The sequence below is a fragment of the Trachurus trachurus genome (genome assembly GCF_905171665.1).
Source record: "Trachurus trachurus genome assembly, chromosome: 1".
Classification (NCBI taxonomy): Eukaryota; Metazoa; Chordata; class Actinopteri; order Carangiformes; family Carangidae; genus Trachurus; species Trachurus trachurus.
In genome coordinates this window covers 25,464,028-25,485,265 of record NC_139891.1, presented here as the reverse complement: position 1 = coordinate 25,485,265, position 21,238 = coordinate 25,464,028, and the positions used below count along the sequence as shown (strand labels likewise).

Genomic DNA, 21,238 nt, shown 5'->3' with positions numbered 1-21,238 from the left:
AAGAATGTCTACACAGGTCTGAGAGACAGCTGGTCCATCTGTTCCTGCCGTCAATTCTCCCAAAGAAGAAAAATGACTGGAATCAGGAACCTTACCCCTCTGTCTCCTGGAAGATTCCCTTACCTCTTTGTTCCACAGTGTGACATGACTAAATGAACCATAGCTGCACAGTACTATGTTTATGCAAATAGCACACTTTGACACAAGCTTCACATAGTTTTATAGCAACAGTGGGAAAAGACACTCACCAGTTTCCTCATCGATGGTAAATATCCCCAGGCCAGATCCATCTCTAATGGAGTATCGGATCTCTCCATCGCGTCCTTGGTCTTCATCCTCGGCTGATACAGTCATCACAGAGGTCCCAACAAGGGCATCCTCCTTTATAAATCCCTTTTCCACAAATGATCGGAACAAAGGTTTGTACAGATTCTCGTTCACATCCACCACATCCACCTCAATGAAGCAGGTTGATGACAAGGACATGGGCTTCCCTTTGTCTTTAGCCTTCGCCGTGAGGTTGTAGACCTGTTTCGTCTCGTAGTCCAGGTTTTGCACAATCCGCACAGCGCCACTGAGTTTGTCTACTTCAAAATTCCCGTCTCCATTGTCAATGAGGCTGTATCGTACCTGACTGGAGGGTCCGACATCAGGGTCGTGGGCCTCCAGCCACATAATTACAGTACCAATAGGGAGGTCTTCCCTTACTTTCACGCGGTAATTAGGAGGGACAAATTTAGGTGGATTATCATTCACATCTTCCAAGGTGATCTTGAGTGGCACAGTGGACACTAGCTGTGGCTCATTCACCGACTGGTCACGTGCCGCGATCTTTAGATTAAAAGTAGAATGGAGCTCACGATCCAGCGGCTTCGTCACAGTCACCACACCGGTCTCTTCATTGATTGAAAATTGATCTGTGCCGCCCAAAATCGAATACTTGACGACGCCATTATCTCCTTGATCTCTGTCCGTCGCATCCACCTGGATCATTTCCGTACCAACAGGTGTGCTCTCGCTTATTTCAACTGAATACGAATCTTGCAAAAACTGAGGACTGTTATCATTGGCATCTAGGATCTTAACATCCAAGAGACGTGATGAGGATTTCTGTGGTATGCCAAGATCATAGACTGTAATGTTGAGGGTGTAATGGTCTGTTGTTTCCCTGTCTAGAGGAGAATAAACCAACAGCCAACCAGTCTCCGTGTCTACTATGAAGCGGCTTTCTGTGTCTCCTCCTGAGATAACATACACCAGTTTCCCATTGAAGCCACTATCTGGGTCTGTGGCACTTAAATGGACAATCCTGGCCCCAACAGGGAGGTCCTCTTTAACCTCAATAACAGTGGGGAAAGATTCTGCAAACTGAGGACTGTACCGGTTGACTGAGTGAAAGTCCATAAAGTTGTCATCTGGCTCGGTCTGAGTGTGGATTTTGCTGCCCTGCAGTAGCTTTTCAGCCAACATGGTAGCGACACCAGTTTCAACACATTTTAACTGGACTGGCTTGCGTGCCGTGATGACAGTTATGTTCATGATCATGGGCTGAGTCTCGTGTTCGCCGTCAGTTGCGATGATTTGTAAACTATGAAAGGACACTTTAGCTGCCTCTCCCTCGCTCAGCGAGTGCTTCAGTGAAAGCATGCCAGAGTTTGGGTTCAGTTCAAATAGATCAAGATCATTCCCAGCTTTAATATTGTACCGTACAAGCTGCAGTTCATCAGCATCTATGGCAGATGCAGTTGTTATCTGCTCTCCCACGCCATGGTCTCTTGGCACAGTCACTTCACAGTCCACATTTTCAAACAGGGGCTTGTTGTCATTCAGGTTATTTAATGTTATGGTGACTGATGCCTCCACCTCTCTCCGGAAAGGTGATCCCCAATCTGATGCCCTGACTTTTAGACTGTAAATCCTGGGCATGAGCTCATAATCTAAGACCTCAGAGGTACTAATGACACCAGAGAAGTAGTCAATGACAAATGGTTGAGGGCTCACATTGGTAATACTATAGGTCACATAGCCATTCTCACCACTGTCTAGATCGGTGGCTTTCACTGTGACCACACTGGTCCCTATGGGTACGTTCTCGTCAACAGTGGCCTTGTAAGATGTCTGATGGAACTCAGGTGCATTGTTATTCACATCAATCACATCAACGATCACTTTTGTCATTGCTTTCTTGTCACTGGTAATCACGTCCAGCTCAAATTGGGGGGCAGAATCAGCATTGATTGGTCCAGTGGTGCTGATTAAGCCAGTGTCCGGATTGATTGTAAATTTGTTTTTGTCAGACTTGTGTTTGAATGCATATTTTAACTGTGGATACTTTGGCACAGCTGTTACCATAGTGACAGGTGTATGAAGAGGGGAAAATTCACTCAGATTGACTCTGTAAACTGCCTTTTCAAATACAGGAGGACCCACTTTGAACTGTGCAGAAGTGACATGTACCAATTTAGCAGATGAAAATTGAGGGGGGCTGCCTTTGTCCTTTGCCTGTAAAGTGAGATTATATCCAAAAGGCTGGCTGTCCCAGTCAACGTCTTTAACCGCCTTTATTTTGTACTCTTTGCTCCCGGGGCTGCTTCTCACAGCCTTAAACTGCTGAAGAGGGTCACCGGCAACAATACTCAATGAGGCTATCTCTCCATTTGGTCCCTGGTCATTGTCTTCCACTGTCACAATAGCATAAGTAGGGTCATGGTCTGTATCGGAGGGAGCTAGGGTTACTGCAGTGATTACAGGTGCATGCTCATTGGCCTGCTCCACCCTCACTGTAAGTTTGGCCATGCTGCTGAAGCCACTGCTGCCGTACAGCTTCATCCCTCTGTCCACAGCAAGGATCTCTAACTCATACAGCTTCGTCTCAGAGTAGTCTAGTTTGCCGGTCAGTGTCACCACACCGCTTGTTGGATGAACTGCAAACATGTCCGTCCACTCTCTGAAGCTGTAGTAGTATTCTCCATTCGTACCAATATCTGCATCAGTCGCCGTGACCTTGGCCACACTGGTGCGTATAGCTGTATTCTCAGGGAGAGAGATGCTGTAGGACGTGGGTGAGAAGAGAGGCCTCAGATCATTGGTGTCCAGTACCTGCACTTTAACTCTAGTGCGACACTCTAGATTGGTGCCCCTCTCTGAAGCTTTAACAGTCAGCATGTAGTGGTCTTTAACCTCCCGATTCAGAATGGCAGTGCTGCCTCCTTTGGTCCTTATTCGCAAAAAACTGAAATCTCCCAACAGGTAGTCCTCAGCTTTGAATAAGTTCTCATTGTCTCCAGAGATGATCTTGTACCGTATCTCCCAGGCTGGATCTGTGATATAGATCCCCATCTTGGTGTGACTCTCTAAATAAGTCTTAGCAGCAGAGTTCTCATATATGGTGGCATTGTAAACAGAGTGGGTGAATTGCATGGTGGGAGCTCTCGCCATCCTTCGGTTCCCTGCGCAGCCACAGAGCAGCTGCAGGAGCAGCACAAGCAGTGAAACCAAGTGCTTCCCCATTATCGTACCGTGATCTTCACAGAACCACCTGGAAAGAAACAGAGTTATGATTGTTAATGTTTCAATTTTTTTGTTTCAATGTTATAATCACAGAAAATGTGTGTAATTTATTGTAATTACAGCGACTAAAATTTGAAAAGCAAATACCCACACACAGTCATCTCATTCCCCGTGTCAGAAGCCTGGTAAGATAAGCCCTTAAAAACCCCACACCTTACTTCTTTCGTCATCTTGCACTTTCCCAGATTTTAAATGTCATAGCAAGTGATGGTTGGGATGATAAATGGCTTAATAGGCTCCATGTGGAAAAGATGAGGCAGAGCAGTCAGTCAGGTGACAAGATGTAAGCCCGCACTGCTCCCATGTCTGCACAATGCCATACGCCAACTATGTGCATTTCTCAACAGTAGAACCTCATTTACCAAAACGTCAGCTTAATGGGCTCATAGAAATAACTGCTCTTATGAAAACACATAAATCTTTACTTTCCTTATTGCAAAATGTAAAAAAAAATAAAAATAAATAAAAATCTACCCATGCACAATGAAGTTTGCTTTCTTTTGCATAGTTTTTTTTTTTTTTTTTTTTTACATTTCTGATCATCATCCTAATTGCATACAATTCAACAACTCAAAAAGATACTGGACGTTTCTGCCTGTGATTGCAGCAGCAGCACACAGGCAAAATCTGCAGAGTTAAATCAAACACAAGGGTACTCTTTGCAATCTCGTCGAGCTACAATCATGGTTTAAGCCACAGGGGAGATGAGTAGGAAACTGTTTTAAAATTGCAGATTCATTCGTTTACAGCCGCTTTACAACGTCTCGGGCTCTGCGTGGGAGTCCGCACAAAGACAAATAAAAAGCAAGACGTTGCTATGTCTGCAGCAGGAGCGCTCTATTATAAAAAGCCACATTATTTACTTTTGGCGTGCCAGAGTGACCCGGCCGGGGTTTAGTTATCACTGCTTTATGTGGGGTTAATAAGTGACAGAGTCGAGCTCAAATCACCTTAAATCCGAAACTATCGCCTGCAGGTACAAAAGAACCATCTGCTCGAGGAGCACCATTGTGAAAATTCAAACTTAAAACCAAAACTTGTAGCTAATTTTCACACAAAAAAACTCAGCACATTTGCAACATTTCTCCACAGCATAAGCTATCACCAGTGAGTCGGTTTTATTACAAAGGTGGAAAAAAGTTACATCTCTCAAGATAATAAGTTAGGTGCTTCCAGGCTATTTCATTTCAAACCCCATCCCCCAACTAAAGCCATTCACTTCAGTAGACGATGGCAGCCGTTTGCGTATAAAACGAAGAAAAAACACCGTCTAACAAACCCCAAAGCAGCGTATAAACTACCGTCAGAACGGATAATGGATACACTAACTCGTCGTGGTATCAAAACCAACGTTAAACCTTCAGCTTTGTTGAGGTTAAACTTCTCCGGAGAGGTGGAGAAGGCAGCGGTGGCCGGTTTCTTCCACAGCCCCGCTGCTCACAATAGCCGACCTAACCTCTCTCAACTTTTTTTTTTTTTTTTACACGTTACACAGATGCCTTTGCAAACCGTCGCCGACTGGAAAAACCTTCCCCGAGGGCATAAAACAAAGATTCACGTACCTCTTCTATTGTTAATCTCGTAGATTTGGGGGTTTTGCATGTAGTTTATATAGTCCAAATCTCGGCATGGTAGTACATGGACTTCTCTCCTCTCCGTTAGTCCGACTACCACCACCAGGCAGCCTCTCTCGCACTCACTCGCTCTCTCTCTCTCCCTCTCTTTCCGCCTCGCTCCCTCCACTGCTTCCCTTTCTCTCCCGTACTGGAGCTGTCCGGTATCTCTCCGCGCTGCGCACGTCCGGATCTACTTACCGGCTGGCAGCAGGATAAAACCTTTCCGCTCTGCCTGAACCCCGGACCTGGGCACTTTGATTTATAGCGACTGACCACACTTTTTTTTTAGTTTAAATTTATGTTAAATATTTAAAAAATGACCAAAGGGCTGTGCTCGGCTAAATCATGTTTCTTAATCTAGTAACCACCACCACTTCACCTATACCCTTAAGGCAACCTGCTCATTATTAAGGGCATAATTTCACTGGAATAATTTGTTACTCCAACTTTCCAACACTGATTATGGCTGTAATGGCCGAGGAATATTAACCAATCATTTCTCAGCGCAGGAGATCTAGGGTTCCCATAATGACCCTTTTTTTCATATGGCCCTATCAATTCTAGTAAAATTACCCGTAGGCTAGTATTCATCTTTCCTTCTAATTACATTAATCCACATTAAAACAATCCACAGCAAAAGTCCTGTTGAAGTTAGGGCACGTGAGGTGTCCTTACAAAAGGACACAAACTTGTGCTGTCCAAATGGGACGAAGCCTAATCCAATATTCACCTCTCCATCTGCAGCACAAACCACTTAGGCTACGTGCCGTGACGAGGTTATTTCGTGGGGAAAAGAAATAGTAGGCTAAATAAACAAACAAAAAACTTGAGTTTAGTAAGACCCTATCCTGATGATGAAGCAAACAAATATTAGTTCATAATACAGCCTCGTTTATGGTCTCAGTGCAGGGGGAAAATGGTCCGTGAATTAACATCAACATATTGTTGTCAGCAGAAGAGAAAGTGTTTTGCAAATGAAATCGCAGTTCAGGGCATCACTGATGATGATAAATAGGTTCATAATACTTGCAAATGCAAAGTTCCTCGCGCGTGTTGTTGCATTTTATGTGTTGGAACAACAATTCCTGGGATTATCTTCTTGTCATTATTCTTCCTAATGCTATTGTATTTTAATAGCCTGAATCTGGGATGGAAATACAGCGCCCGGCAGTGCGTGCCTGGGTCTCTACTTTGGCATTAGCGCAGGGTGACTGATGATGGAGGTACAGTCGCCATGAAGGCTCTGATCCTATCACCCCCCTTCTTCTTCCTCCTCCTCCCCCTCCTACCAGTCATCCTGACTGCTCCTCAAGCCCAAAGCTGCACTACCTTCCCTCCACAGGCGCTCAAGAGTGTGGCTGCTATGCGATTGATGGCGCTGTCTCACTGCTCTTGCCCGGACTGCAGTGATCCAGCTGGTGCGCCTGCAGAAAGCCTGTGCTGCATGCAGCTTCACAACTTGTCAACTTGTACCGCTGCCTGCCCGTGCGAGTGCGCTAAGCGTGCGTATTTGTCCATTTGGTTGCTTAGTTGGCACAAAGTCACACAGATAGACTACACTCACTTTTTTTAACGCATTGTCCTAAAAGATGTTTTGACCTGAGCGCAAAGTTTTCTTTAACCTTCTTTAGAAACAAAGCAACGGGTCACTGTCCTCTGATTTCACTCAGAGCTATACTCACCAGATCGGCTGGATGATCGCCGGTGGCCGCTCCAAACTTCCCCTTCACATAAATCTTTGCAATTTGTGTTGAACGCTTTCTGCCAGCATCTCTAAGACCAGCGAGGCTTCAGTTGGTGTGGATCCGGCAGTTTTTAGTCCTCTTCAGTCTCTCCCAGTCTCAGAGCCCCGTGTTTCGATCCGCTCAGCGCCTCAGAGCCATCACACATGGTGGTGGCTTGATACAGTAGAGCTGTAGGCTACGCTTCTGTCTCGCTCCTCTCCTCCACAGCGGTTCAGGTGGTGTTGCATAGTACTGTTGCTGCCTTCAGGTGATGTCGGGAAATATCGCTGTCCTGATAGGGGCGCGTAAGTAGAAGAAAAAAAAAATATATATATATATTAAAAAAAGAAAGGCAAAGCCGTGATTTACTTGTCTACAGTTCTCTACGCGGACAAGTGACAAGGATATAGAGGGGGCGGAGTGAAAGGAAGTCACATCAACAACTGATGGAGAAAGTGATGCTTTTGATATATGGCTTAGTGCGTTTTTATTTTGGCTTATGAAAAAAAAAACTTTAATATGTCTACTAAATGTATAAAAACGTGAATTTTAGCCTACATTGATGCATTTCCTAATGAACAACAGCTTATTAAAGTTATTTTTTTCTCATTGACTCATTAAAAAAAAAAAAAAAAAACATATCTATTTCTAAAACCAAAAGCACCCGAGTGTCACTGGAACATCTATAAGTTTGGAGGTGGTATATCAGATCTCCTTGAAGGCACCCAGGATCTGAACCCGTCAGTCCCAGGGAGACAGCTCTGACGTCACAAATTCCTCTCTCGTGCCTTGCATTCACACAGCTGAGTGTCTTTCCTGTTTATTCTGTCCATAATGTTAGCAGCCACCACAGCATTTTTGTCTTGTTTTTTGTTTTGTTTTTTCCAATTCCAATATTTTTCTCAATATGAATTTGATCTTGCAACCTTAAAGAAGCCACCACTTTGTTTGAACAATGAGAAGTAAAAAAAAATAAAATGCATTTTGAACATCAGAGGCGCAAATGTCTTCATTCAGCTCTTCCAACATGTGGTTAACAACTAAACTCGACACCGCGCTGTGAAGTGGCTGCCAAAAAATGCCACAGCAGAGAGGGCTGCTGCAGCCGGCAGTCCAGCGTGAGAATCTCTGCCTAATGTCCATTCAGCACTGGCTCATTAAAGTCACATTTGCCCACAGGCTGAGTAAACGAACGAGACCTATGGGCTTGGTGTGTGTGCGTGTGTGTGTGTGTGTGTGTGTGTGTGCCTGCGCAAGAGGGAAGGAAGGAAGGAGGGTGAGAAAGATTGAGCTTGTGTGTCAGAGAGCAAGTGTGTAGTGTTTCATCTCTCTCCCTCCCTCTCTACCTTCACTCCTGGTCTCCCTCTATCTCGCTCTCAGTTTTGTCTTAGACAATGTTAGGTATCTGGAACAGCTTTTTTCTCCCTCTCTCTCTTAGCATCTCCTCTGATCTGCCTGTAAAGCTTTAATTGAATTCAGGTCAGGTGATGCCCTGGGCTGGTTCCACTGCTTTGATCTCACCAAGTGTTTGCACTCCTGGCTGCTGGGGGTCAAGTCCTAGATCCTTATATACCTTATGGATGTATAGTGTTTGCACTGGGGGACTATTTCAGCCCCTTAATAACAAGTTAAATCAACTGCAGAGAGCAGGCACACAAGGAGCACTGTTGGGTGGCAACTCACTACTTAGAGTGGAATTATGTTTCTCCGAAGATAAACATAAACATCCATCCAAAGCTATGCAGAGAAGGGAGTTATAGGTAACCAAAGGTCACAGTTGTTTATACGGGGACCATCACACCGACCTCCTTAATCTCAACAACACTTTGTGCAGTTCTGCACTGTAAAAAATTTTCATTTTCATGTTACACAATAAAGTAAAGTCACTTGTAAACTGCTAATTTCTGGTAGGCACAACATACACTTTATGTATGGTAAAACTGAATGAACAAGGTACAGTAAAACCTAAGCAAAAAACATGCAGGCACATGAGGTCAAGAACATGCCAAAACAAGAGAGGCCTGACCATAAAGCTGGGCCGGCCCATCAGAGCCCTCAAAAAGTTATGACCGACTCTCATATGCAACATTATTTTCCCTGAATTTTCTGAATATTTCCACCGTGAAAGGAGTTTTACAAAAGATCTGTTTTCCATAAGCTAAAATGCAGTTTGCGTGATGATGAAAGGCCAAAATGTGTCAAAAAAGCCATGTTTTCAAAAAAGGTCTTCAAAAAGTATTACAATAAGTTAACCTCAGTCACCTTACTCAAATTTAAAGTTCCTTTTTGTACAATGTGTGTACCAAGCTGCAGGTTCTGTTAAGAGGCAAGGTTGAAACTGAGATTGAAACAAAGAAACAGCCAAGCTATTGTATCCAGGCAACTGCCATGCCCCTCCTAATAACATGCTACCCACAGAAGCATGATGCCAGAGAAAGAAATAGAAATTGAATTTGTAAAAAAAAAAATATTAGTTTCTAATTGATGTCACACTCTGTGACTTTGTTTTCCCAGAGCTGGAGGGTGTGTGAATACTAGTGTTAGTGTGGGTCGACAACCTAGCAAGTACTTCTAATTTAGAATAGTAAGGTAGCTGCATGGTGATGGTAATCTCTATACTACAGGCTGGCTGCTTGTAAACCACAACATCTTGCTTTGAATTTTGTAATGTACTACAGGGGATTTAGTTATTTTAAGTTAACCTGGATTAAACTCTGCAGAGTAATTAATTCCTTGTCATTACACCACAACTGAGGACTAACGTTTTACATCCAGGAGGCTTTTTGGCTGATTTTCTTTGTCAGTCTGAATTCAGAGTGATAGTTTGATGACTGGCCCGCAAGTCTCTGCATCCTGTGCGTGAGTGAAAAGCACCACAAATGTTCAGTCCTGGTGCCTCATATTTGACTCCACACAATGCTGCATATTTTCTTCCATGTAAGACGCTGCAGGCTCAATTTCCTCTTTAAAAAAAAACATCATACTAATCTGCTACAGATTGTCTTCATGTTGTCGGTAGATGTTAGGAACGGGCATGGACCAGCATGCTGAGTGAGTTACTTCTCCTTTTGCCGTGACTAATGTCTTAAGCTGTAGGTTCCTCTGCAACTTGAAACTGGATAGAGATCTGGAAAAGATACAGATGATTTGTAGTGTGCCCGCAGCAATGGAGCACCCAGGTATCTGTTTCTCCCACCACCCAATCTGTGTAGAATCTGATTCCTGAGGCAGAGCTTAACTGTAAAAGAGATTAGAATAATTCAATATCTACCCGCCTGAAGTGTCCTCGAGTGAGGACACTGACCCTCCCCGAGCTGGTGTCGCTGACCCTCTGAGAAAAAAAAAAAAAAAAACACAAATAAAAAAACACAAGATGTCATCACAAAGTGAACACGCCACACAAATGCAGAGATTTGGGGCTTTATAATAGGCTTTGTTCCATCAACAATGTACCTGATACTATTTCGGTGCGGGGATTTTTTAAATACAAAATAACACAAGAAATTTATGGGAAATAATAATAAACAATTTACATTTCCCCTGCAGCTGGAGACAAACTGCTGTGCTCTGAAAATAAAGTCTTCAGCTGCCTCAAGCAAAGCAGGAGATTATCTTAGCAAAGCCCCTTGGTTGTAGAAGCTTCCGTAATTACCCCCCCAAAAAATGACACAAGAATACACCGCGCTATATCTGGAGCAACCTGTTTTGGGAGTTAACATTACTGCATTATTTATCGGTGTTGTAACTTTAAGAGAGCATGCAAGTGAAAAATGTAAATGTGTGAAATGGATTAGGGCACTTCTCTCTGCATGCAAGGCTATCATGAAAACCTATACCGTATCCTCAGTTAAATCAATAACCTCCCTTTTCCTTGCTCATAATATCTATATTTAACTCAGCTCTGCTTTGCATTTCGACTCCCCTTTTGTTATTCATTGGTCCATAATCCAAATAAGATGGCTGCATCCCTGGAGATGTCCCCAGGTGGATCACAGAAGTGCGTTCAAAATATATTATAAACAAACTCTTTGCCTTATTAGCTCCATAGAACAAAGTCCATCTAGTCACCCAAGGACAGAGAGCGCAATGATGATGATTTTATAGAGAGCTGAAGTCATGCATCATGTCTGAGCTATAGGATCTGTTCCATTAGTTTCTGTAGCTCAGTGCATTCTTTGTGAGAAATAAAAACAACATTCTTGTTTTTTTGTTTTTTTTGCAGTATTTAAAGATAAATGGCCACTTTGGCTATAGAACATAAAACATTTATGATTTAACTTCAAAGCTAATTAACTATATATTTCAAGTATCCAAAAATGACAGCTCCCAATGAAGTTAAAGTACAAGTTGCAATGAAACAGTGAGGATATTTTCAGGTATTTCCAGGCTTTATGCTAAACAAACAATCAAAGTGACAGCTAACACTTCATATTAATGGATACGAGTGGAGAAGAGTATCAATCTTCACATGTATCTCTTGAGAAAAAGCATAATTCCCCAAATGTCTTAAAAAGAAAGAAAAAAAGAAGCCTATCACAGCCAGTGTGGTCAATGTCCTTGTTTTATCATGTAGCTTAGATGCCTTGAGGCGTGTTCCCCCCCCCCCCCTTAGTCAAATCACCTCATCTCCTCTCTTGCAGAGTCTGGACTTAAGTGCTGATTGACTGGCTTGTAGAGTAGGTGGCTTGGGGAGATTGTATCTTTGAAGTGTGCCAAACATATCATGACTACTTACCAGATGCAGCGCGGTCTGATTAGTGTCACTGCAGGCACAAAGCTAGATTGAAACAGAATAAATTGTTATGATATGGGATCAAGTAATTTAATCTGCTCTTACATGCAAACTAGTAAACTGGCTCTGCACAATATATGTCATTGTCACACAGAAGAAGCACATCATTGTACGCAAAATGTCTCTCAAGCAGACCTTGTTCAGCTTGTGAGTGGCCAGCTCTTTGATGTGATGTAATACATAAAGGCGGTGGGGGATAAACAACAAACTGAGCACAACGCTCACTGATATTTTTTGATGTACTGTATTCCTGTAGTCATTTTTTTCCCCTTCCTTGCTAAATCCTAATCCCACAGAAATTGTGTCGGGATTATACACAAAAGGCGCATTTTGGACATGGATTTGTATGGATGGATTAGTAAAGCCTTGTAATGGAGGCTCGTGTTCGTAGAGAAACCTCCATCTTTTTGTTGTCGCACATTAAAATGCTCCACTTCATGTTAACACACATTACTCATCTCCCACCCTGGGAGAGGCCTGATAATTTCTCACTGCTATAAAAGTTGTGAATTTGTATGTATCAGCAAAGAACAGATACCAAAGTCAGAAATATTCAGCTTTACAAGGACAGTTTAACATGTCAACAATCCACTCAAAACAACTGGCTCCCAATGCTGAATGTTCATTTACAGCTCAGGGCTTTAAGACAGTGATACAGAGGATTGGGAGTGCTTTGAACCCCTGAGGATAATGTTGCCTTTCACTGTCACCCAGTCCACATTTTCACTTGAACAGACTGGTGCTCGGAAAATGGAAAATTGCAAATAAAACAAAAACCATTGAGTACTTCACAGTGAATTAATTCAGGCTCCACAAGACGCTGCCCCCGTCTTCGGTTGTGTTCTTTCTACAAAAACAAGCCAATCATGGTCTAGTATTCATGTATTTACAGACACATTTGCTTATCTAATAGGAGCCATATCGTGTCTCGGATTTAGACAGTTTAGGGAATGCCCTAGGGCTCTCACACTGCCTTCTAATCCTCAGATCTGGAGGAAGTCAAAATCACTTCTGGGAGTGAATAAAAGGACCTAAAAGGGACCAAAGTTTCCTAGTTTTTTTTTTTTTTTTTCCCCTGCCTCGTGTACAAAACAGAGACATTTGTGTGACTTACGCTAAAATAACACACACAGCCTTGGCACAGTGGCAGCAGATGATGGGTACTTGGCCCTTGCCTGCAGACAATATTTTGTGTAGTCACATCTGCGGCAAACAGACAAACCACCATGTTCACACCGTATCCCTTTTCACAAGGGGTACAAATTAAGCTTGTGTAATTATTGGTGTCTTGTTGCTGAAATCACCTGAATCACCAGTTCTTTGTCACAGGTAACTGAAAACCGCGGATCACTCTTATGCTAAACCAACCACTCGCTAAACCTCCCTCCCTGCCTGAACAGCATTTGCCTGGCCATAACTTTACAGCAGCTGTGACTTAGTTTGACAGTCTTGTCTAACTTGGGTCCCTTAAGTGTGTGTGCATGAGGCTCATCAGAGACATACTCAGCATCTAAATATTTTGCTGTATTTTTTTTTTTAACCTTTGCAAACCACAAACAAGAAGAACAGACAGTAGGCCTGCACGATATCAGCCAAATGTGTTATGTGTGATGATACTGTTCAATAGACCTTTTGCGATGTGTTAAAAAGTGCATGTTGATATCATGATGACAATGAAAATATAATTAATCGATCAGCCGTAACGCACATAGGGAAGTAAAACAAATATTAAGGGATATGTTACAATAACAAAAAACCTCCTTTATGATCAGAATGTCATTTTTATTTTATTTTACTGAGGTCTGGATGCTATTATATCAGCATTAGCAGAATTAGCTCATTTGATATTTTGAAATACTTATCATATATATATACATATATATATATACTTATCTATAAAATGTAGGAATTACCCCCATCTAGCGGTGCGATTGCATATCGGAACGTATTCTTGATGTTGCATTCACGTGGAATCGGGCAGACGTCAGACAGACAACAGGCGCTGCAGGATAAACAAGCCTCTATGTAAACAAGTGGTCCGCCAGCACAAGGGAAAACAATACAGGCGTGACAATATGTTGTCATGGTGATGTCGTATTGTTTACCTGACCAACGTTTTACCGTCTTTCTCTCGTCGAGTAAAATGACATCCGGTTGGTTTGCCGACGGCGGTCTGCCTGACTGCACCTGACTGCACATGAATGCAACATCAATGCCTCCGTCTTTCCTCACACTACACAGTGGTGACAGTTTTAACAGGCGCTACCTGGAAAACTTTCTCCCCGAGCCGACAGCTCCGGTGAGTTTCCGTGGTTACCTACGGTCACGCTGCCACTGAATGTAAAAAATGGCGATGCAACATGGCCGCCTCGGTTCCGTGCACCCCGCTTATGTATTTGTAACGACTTGTAACAACTCATTCTAAGGTACGAGAAAGCTTTCATTTATATGCGGGTGTGATTCGACTTCAGTGAAATACGTATTTATGAAAGCAATATTTGATTTTTGCTAATAAAAAGCCAAATAAGTTACATACTGGGGCTTTAAACTTGAAATGAAGTTTGAAAATACAAAGCAAATCTAATCATTAACTGTGTTACTTGCTCAGCTATGTGTTTCTTGAAGCTATATCCAAAGAGAGTTATGCTAGGAGTCTACTATTGTCATTTCAGCTAGTAGGGAATATAGACAGCCGTCAGGTAGAACTGAGAGGCCTCCGTTTGTCTACCGGAGTAGGAAATCAATGATTTCCTGTTTAAAGAAGTAACAAGAGCTAAAGTGTGTGTGGCTTAGCGAATGGTCAAATCAGTGGTTATTCAGTCATTTAGATATGGTTGGTTGTCGATTTGGTTCGAAAAATGACAGCCAGAAATATTGTTTCATGCTTGTGTCTTGTTCCCAGGAGTTATTAACATTCAAGGGACATGAAAGATGTATTCTCACGGTGCATTATGTGCATGAAACTGACACTGCGAGTTCAGCCTCCTCTCCCCACAGACTCTCAGCAGGAAAATAGTGAACTGCTTTGGTGGCAAATAATCTGCCCTCAGGACATGTTGAGAGGGCTGTGTTGGTGGCCCTAACCGTGTTGTCATTGTAATAAGGCAATATATTCTTCCGTGTGTAATGCTTGTGCACTTTAAAATGTGCAACACATCACGTAAACGAGCTGGCTTGAAAGATGCTGAGTTTAATTGACGTGCATTTGCATGTTTTAGTCCCTTCTGCAAGAGTCAGAGCTGGAAATCAGTGCCAGAGACAGAGATGCAAATCAGTGGAGCAGCAGGCAGAGTGGCATTCATCAATGTTTGATGGGTTTCTTTCTTTCTTAGTGGCAGTCTGGTGAACTCACGACAGCATGGAGAGATGAGTGAGCGGCAAACAGATCTCAAACCGCAACACAGAGGATCATTATTATGTCATGTTTTATCTAAATCAATATTCGGCAACGTAAACATTAAAACAAGGAATAAAAAGCCCCTGAAACAATAAATCATCCAACTTTTGGGAGTGGAAGCCCTGTTTTCTATCTGTCACTCAGTTAAATATAATGGGGTAAAATGTCTGTGCTTGCTGTGCTCAGGGTTATTTCTGATACATTATTTTCCACCCTCTGCCCCTCAGAGAATGACATCACACACAATGCTTGCTGACATTTTGACTTGTTGCAGGTTTGCTCAGTAATCCATCTCAGATTTTTCTTCTGTTTCCTTTTCTTTTTTTCAGCAGTGGGGGTGTATTTGATTTTAACTATGATCAAGACTACACCTCATCAGCATCACAGTAGCTTGAGAGACTGATGCCTCAGATACTGTATGCTCCTTGAACTGAATAATGCCTTGTGGCAATGAAGGTGTGGTGCATTATCATCACGTATGAAGGTGCCTTTAAACAAGATGCAGGAGTCTTGGGATTAAGATGAAGGTTTTTGAGGCCCTCTCATGTCGTACATCCAGGTTGCGTTCTGATGTGGTTGAGAGGGACATCTGTTCACATCTGGCGTCAGAATACATTTCATGTCATACCCATTAGGAAAACAGGGATATTGCATCTGTGATGTCACATGCTACTTTCTGAACAGATGTTTCCAAGGCTGGAGTTGACTTTGATTTGCTTGTTGTGATCGTGGCAGTTGTTAAAAGCCTGAACATTCACGTTTGGAAGTAGGACAAGCAGGCAATAAGCCTGTCACTCAAAGCAAACAGACGACAGAACATATCGCGTCATATCTTCTTAATAGAAGAAGTTCTCACAATCACAATGTCAGCCATTAAAAGGAGCGGTTAGTCTCTTTAATTGCATCAAATTGCTTGACATGGCTCTTGAATGATTTCCTGTCCATCATCAACTTGTCTATTTTGAAACACACAAACAATATATGGACAATGATGAATATACAACTCACACTAAACATGCTGGTTTCAATGTTGTGGGTGGCTGTGTGTGTGTTTATAGTGGGATCCAAAAGTCTGAGATCAGTTTTCAAATGGGAAACCACTGCTGTGCACACACGTTGTAGGGGTCCCTGTGTGTATACTTATGTATATACTGTATAGAGGATTAATAACTTTAAAACCAGTTACTGGTCTTAATGTTGTAGCTGATAAGTGTAGTTCCAAATCCCTGACTAAATTAACAATGAAAGCCTGACCTGATCTCCAAGAGGCCAATAAAGCATTATAGATCTGCCGAAGGTACATTCATCGCTTTTTGGCGGGCTTCCCTCAGACTGCACTTATTAGCTATTTAGCAGACATTAAACTGGCTCTCGTTAGCTAATGACCCGCCACACACAACCGTACTGCTGATTCAGCACAGTTGTCCGGCCAAAGCCGAGCGAAAGAGCTGTACACAACACAACAACGTGCATGAAATGAAAACATACTTCCAATGTTGAAATAATATGGAGCTAATACCATTAAATGCCATTGTCCGTCTTTGCTTGTGCAGAACTGAAAAGTTCACAGACTGTTTTTTGCTTATCTAATAACAATCACCTCTCAAGTGTATGACCTTTTCTGAGAAGAGGGATCAATATGGCGTGCCATGATGCTGCAAACAAACCACTGTTTACTTTACCTTAGCGTATCTTTCAGTCATTTAAAAAGGTCAACAGACTCTGTTATACTGATAGGGCGAGAACCCTGCCCTTTCTTTTTTGGATTGATCTGCAGGCTGCTGCAAAAACCACTGTACTCACTGCTGCTATCCATCTCTCCCCTGTGTCATATTATGTATGTGAGAGTGTGTGTTTATATGTGTGTGTGTGTGTGTGTGTGTGTGTGTGTGTGTGTGTGTGTGTAGGTGAGTTTGTACAGTGCATGTGGCGCTCAGGTTTTTGGTACAGTTCACGTATTGTAGCACTCTTCAAAGAGACGGGTCAAAACAGTGTTTTATCATCAGGCAGGTTCGGCTTCTCTTTGAAGGTCTAACGAATGCTTCTTCCAGCCCAGGCCCTCTCTGGGTTTGTGTGCAAAACATTACAGGGGCAGTTGTTGTGGGGGAAGTGGCAACAGCGGCTGCTATTGAAGTTTGGGAAGAATGAAGGCTGAGGATTAGGGTGTTCAAACATTGCTGTCCTGTGCAAGCCTTGATATGACTGCACCTGGGAACAGGCTGTTCTGTATAGTGGCAGTTTCCCAGAGTCCAGGAACAGCACTGTCAGTGCAGTACAGTGGCCTCAAAAATAAAACAGCTATAGCAACAAGTGCAAACCCTGAAACATACAGCACATCTTGTAGATAAGTGTGTAAAGATGACACTGGCTTATACACCGATGGCACAAAACAGATACTACATTTTAACAGTATAGTGAGAAAAGCTGAGGTTTTGTTGAAATTTACACAGAAAAACTGAATTGGGTGCAAGGGAGCTGCACATTTTATGAACCAGCAACAAGCAGTCAGAAGAGCTAACTAACTCAGCAGCCCACAATGACTCATTATGTTTGATCTTGTCAATACACTGACACATGTTGGTCGAACGAACGATGATTGTTCATTTGTAGAAGGATGTTGTTGTTGTTGTTGTGCTCGACCTGGAGCTGCAGCTTCAAGGACAAGCAGAGTTGTTGTTTTTTTTTATTGCCCGTTCATTCGGCTTGGTGTGTCTCAGTGAAGGGGAAAACCCTGAATATGTTTTTGCTCATCATGTTCCCAGAGAACTTGTTCTACCTTGCTTCTGGACCAAACGGCGCTGCTCTCCCTCTGCCATCTTCACTCGCAATGATTTTTAAATACCACCCATCCACACACTACGTCCCCAACGAGCTGCCTCGTTCACAGTATTGACTGTATTGGCTTTGGGGGCGGAATCGCGCATGTGTATGTCTTTCAGAATAAAATCCACCATTCACACACATATCTTCTGTATTAAGCATGAGTAGAAACAGAAACCAAGTCATTGTGGTTTAACAGCCTGCAGACAGCAAGCTGGTACTGATGATCAACAGCTAACATATCATTCACAAATGTTGGTTTATATAACACTGAAAAACAGGTTTCTGGTCAAACTTCTGATGTTCACAGAGAAAAAAATGGAAAACTACACTTGAAGTATACACCAAAAGAAAAAATGAGAAAAGACAGAATAACAGTGTGGGATTTTGTCTTGGAGCCACATAAATGAAATTTAGCCGTCTGAGATAGCTGAATTCAATATTTTCATAAGGAATCAGATAGTCGTATATTACCATCAGGGAGCATTCCAACAGAGAGGGGGAAATGATAAGGTAACATAAGTACAATTGACAGGCTGCCGTGACTAATCTCAAGGAAAGCTTTCATCTACTATTTTCAGCTTGCAGCACATTTCAGGTGAATAAATGCAAGAGGGGAAAATGGGACTATTTTTATACCATCTATACTTTGGAGCAACAAAGAGGAAGTGTAGTCCGTCCACCTGACACACTTCCCTTAAAGAGAGGGTTTGTCAAAATCTCATGATTTATGTCCTTGCATCAAGAAATACAGCACAATCATTGTGCTGTTATAATCTGATTTGGAGGCACAAACACACTAACAGCATGAACCGACTGAGCGCTCCCATCAGAGTCAATAAGGCTGCATATTTAGTTTGAGCATAATTGATGAAGTGCCGTCGTACCAGTAGATCTAACATTTATATACGGTGCTTTGTAATGCTACCTGTATCAAAATGCTGTTACAGTCGGCTCCCCGCTGCTTTGTATTTCTGTCAACACAACAAAACTCCTTTTTTACGCCTGCTGTTGCCGGCTGGAAATAACAAGGGGAATATTCCCTCACTTGTCTCATTTTCTTGGTATACCCCCTGCTCTCCACAGACAGGAAAACGCCAATAGGAGAATATTGAACCAGATAACAGACTATGACAGTGTTGCTTTAGTGAGGTGTCAGTGACATTACAGAGGATTGCTCCTGAAAGTGGAAAATCCAATCATGCTGTGACTCTCCCTGGAGCTAAAGGCCCACAGACTACAGAATGATTCATTCAAATTCTTTGATCAGGCCGAGTTATCTCCCAACTCCTCTGGGACTGAAGACAAACTGAGGAGATCCGGACCTTGAGGAGGGAGACAAGAAGTCATCTTTATACTGGGATAATGCCGAGTGAATGTAACATATTGCAGTACTGAATCACTGCAGCTGGGCGCTATGAAATTGCCAGAATTAACAAATGGGTTTTATTTCATCCACATGGTCATTAGAACACAATAGGCATGTCTATATACTCAGCCTGAAGGGATAATATTCATAAAATAATGTGTGCAGCATGATAATCTGGACCTTTTTTGTAAACAGGACTGAAAAATAATCGGCATGAAAGTTAAAATATTGATAAAGAATAATATGACTATTTTTTCATAAGCAGTAAGGAAATCATGAAAATTGCAGGGCCCTTGCAAAGTTAGTGAAATTGAAGTGAATATTTCATTTCTTCATTTCATCACAGACTGACATTATACAGCGGACTGGGCATGAGTGACTGGAGAGCCTTTGGACATGGCTGATGCTGGAGAATCAAAAATATATTAGATAAGGCAAAAATATTTCACATCACTGCAGGGGTGACCTGGGATGTTATTATCATCATCATTCATTTAGTTCCACCCTGAAAATTGCCCTTGGCTAGTGAGACGCACAGTCCGCTCTTCAGCCTTTTAAAATCTCTGGCATGTTTATGCCTTTAGTCTCTTTTCATTGTGTGAATGGCCGACACTCTGGCATCAAAGCGTGTCATTATGGGATCATGAGCTCATGTCTGAGACTCGCAGGTTCATGGTAACAAACGCACAACAAGAACAAAAAAAGAAAAGAGAAAAAAAAGGAGGGGAAAAATGCATATACATTGATGCATTTATTCATTTCACAGATGCTGATGTTTTGACCTACATGTCAAGGGCAGGGCAACTGCTTCTGCGGTGACATCTGGGCATTATGCTCGGCCATATGTTATTTTGTTCCTTTATTAAGGTTCCTTCTAAAAATAACATTGAAATGCTCGGCATGGGACTGTCTTTGTGGTTGTCTAATAAAATGCATTTATCACTTTGTCTCCAAAACAATGGTGATACCTGAGGTTCTTGGTGGAAACAGGTAAAGTGTACAGTCCACCTCTGGCTACAGAAGAATGACCATGAACAGTAATGCGAGCATCACTTAGATAAACTGACAATAACAGTAACAATGGATTCCATGCATTCACCATTTCCTGCTTCCCTGCAAATATCAATCCAGACACTAACAATAAAAACTACTACAAAGAGAAGAATCCGACTCTAAACACATTGAAAGGCCATTACTGAAAAAAAGGAGACTGTAAATAGCAAAACTAGACGCTGACTGAATGAAGGTTATAACTTCAATAGAAGCACTTCAGCATCACATCACAGAAGTCTCTGGGGAAGTAAAATATCTTAAACCCTTTTTTTCTGTTTGGCCTATGTACATTTATATGTCTGCTGCTCCCTATTAGGAGAAATAGGAGTAACATATAAAGGTGAGGGTATCTACTGTTCAATCAGTGATATACTATGGTAACCCCCACCACAAAACAAGAAGAAAAGCTAAACTGTGATTTACTTTACACCAGTAACATGTTTTTCACACAAACTCTTTATCTCCAAAAGTGGATTTCCTTGTCAAGGTTTATCACGATTACAGCTAAGTGGTGTCTGAGCTTTATCTATGGAGAGAGCGGGGGGAGATCAAACCGTTAGAGTCCCCAATTCAAACTATAGTGACGATAACAATCTGAAATTACAACTGTCCATTTCCACAGAGGAAAGAAGAATTGCTTGTGTTTGCTTGCAGTACCAAATTGCTACGGCACAATTATATTGTCACCAGGAAACTTATATATTTCCCATGTATTGATGACTGCGTCTGTGAACAAAAAAGGTAAACACTTCCTTTTTTCCCCCACCAACTCATTTATTCTAAAGACCGTGCTTCTACTGTAAATCTTTGTTGGGCTTTTCTATCGATCTCTTAAGGAGCTACAGTAAGCAGCATTTTGGTGCTGGGATATAATTTTAGGAGTGGGGGGAGAGAAAG

The 21,238-nt window shown here is 42.2% G+C and overlaps 1 protein-coding gene across 4 annotated transcripts in view; it reads right to left on the bottom strand.

Moving 5' to 3' along the window:
* fat1a (FAT atypical cadherin 1a) overlaps positions 1-21,238 on the bottom strand; it is a 140,595-nt gene that overhangs the window by 67,742 nt on the left and 51,615 nt on the right. For 2 of the 4 annotated variants that reach the window (XM_083980589.1, XM_083980592.1), the window contains exons 1-2: positions 5,133-5,270; positions 249-3,538 (exon numbers count right to left, since the gene is read on the bottom strand). In XM_083980589.1, coding sequence (XP_083836715.1) covers positions 249-3,510 — 3,262 coding nt within the window. In that variant the 5' untranslated portion in view covers positions 3,511-3,538; positions 5,133-5,270. Of the gene's footprint in view, positions 1-248; positions 3,539-5,132; positions 5,271-6,868; positions 7,203-21,238 lie in introns of those variants that run through there. The other 2 variants (XM_083980590.1, XM_083980591.1) reach the window with 2 other exon arrangements.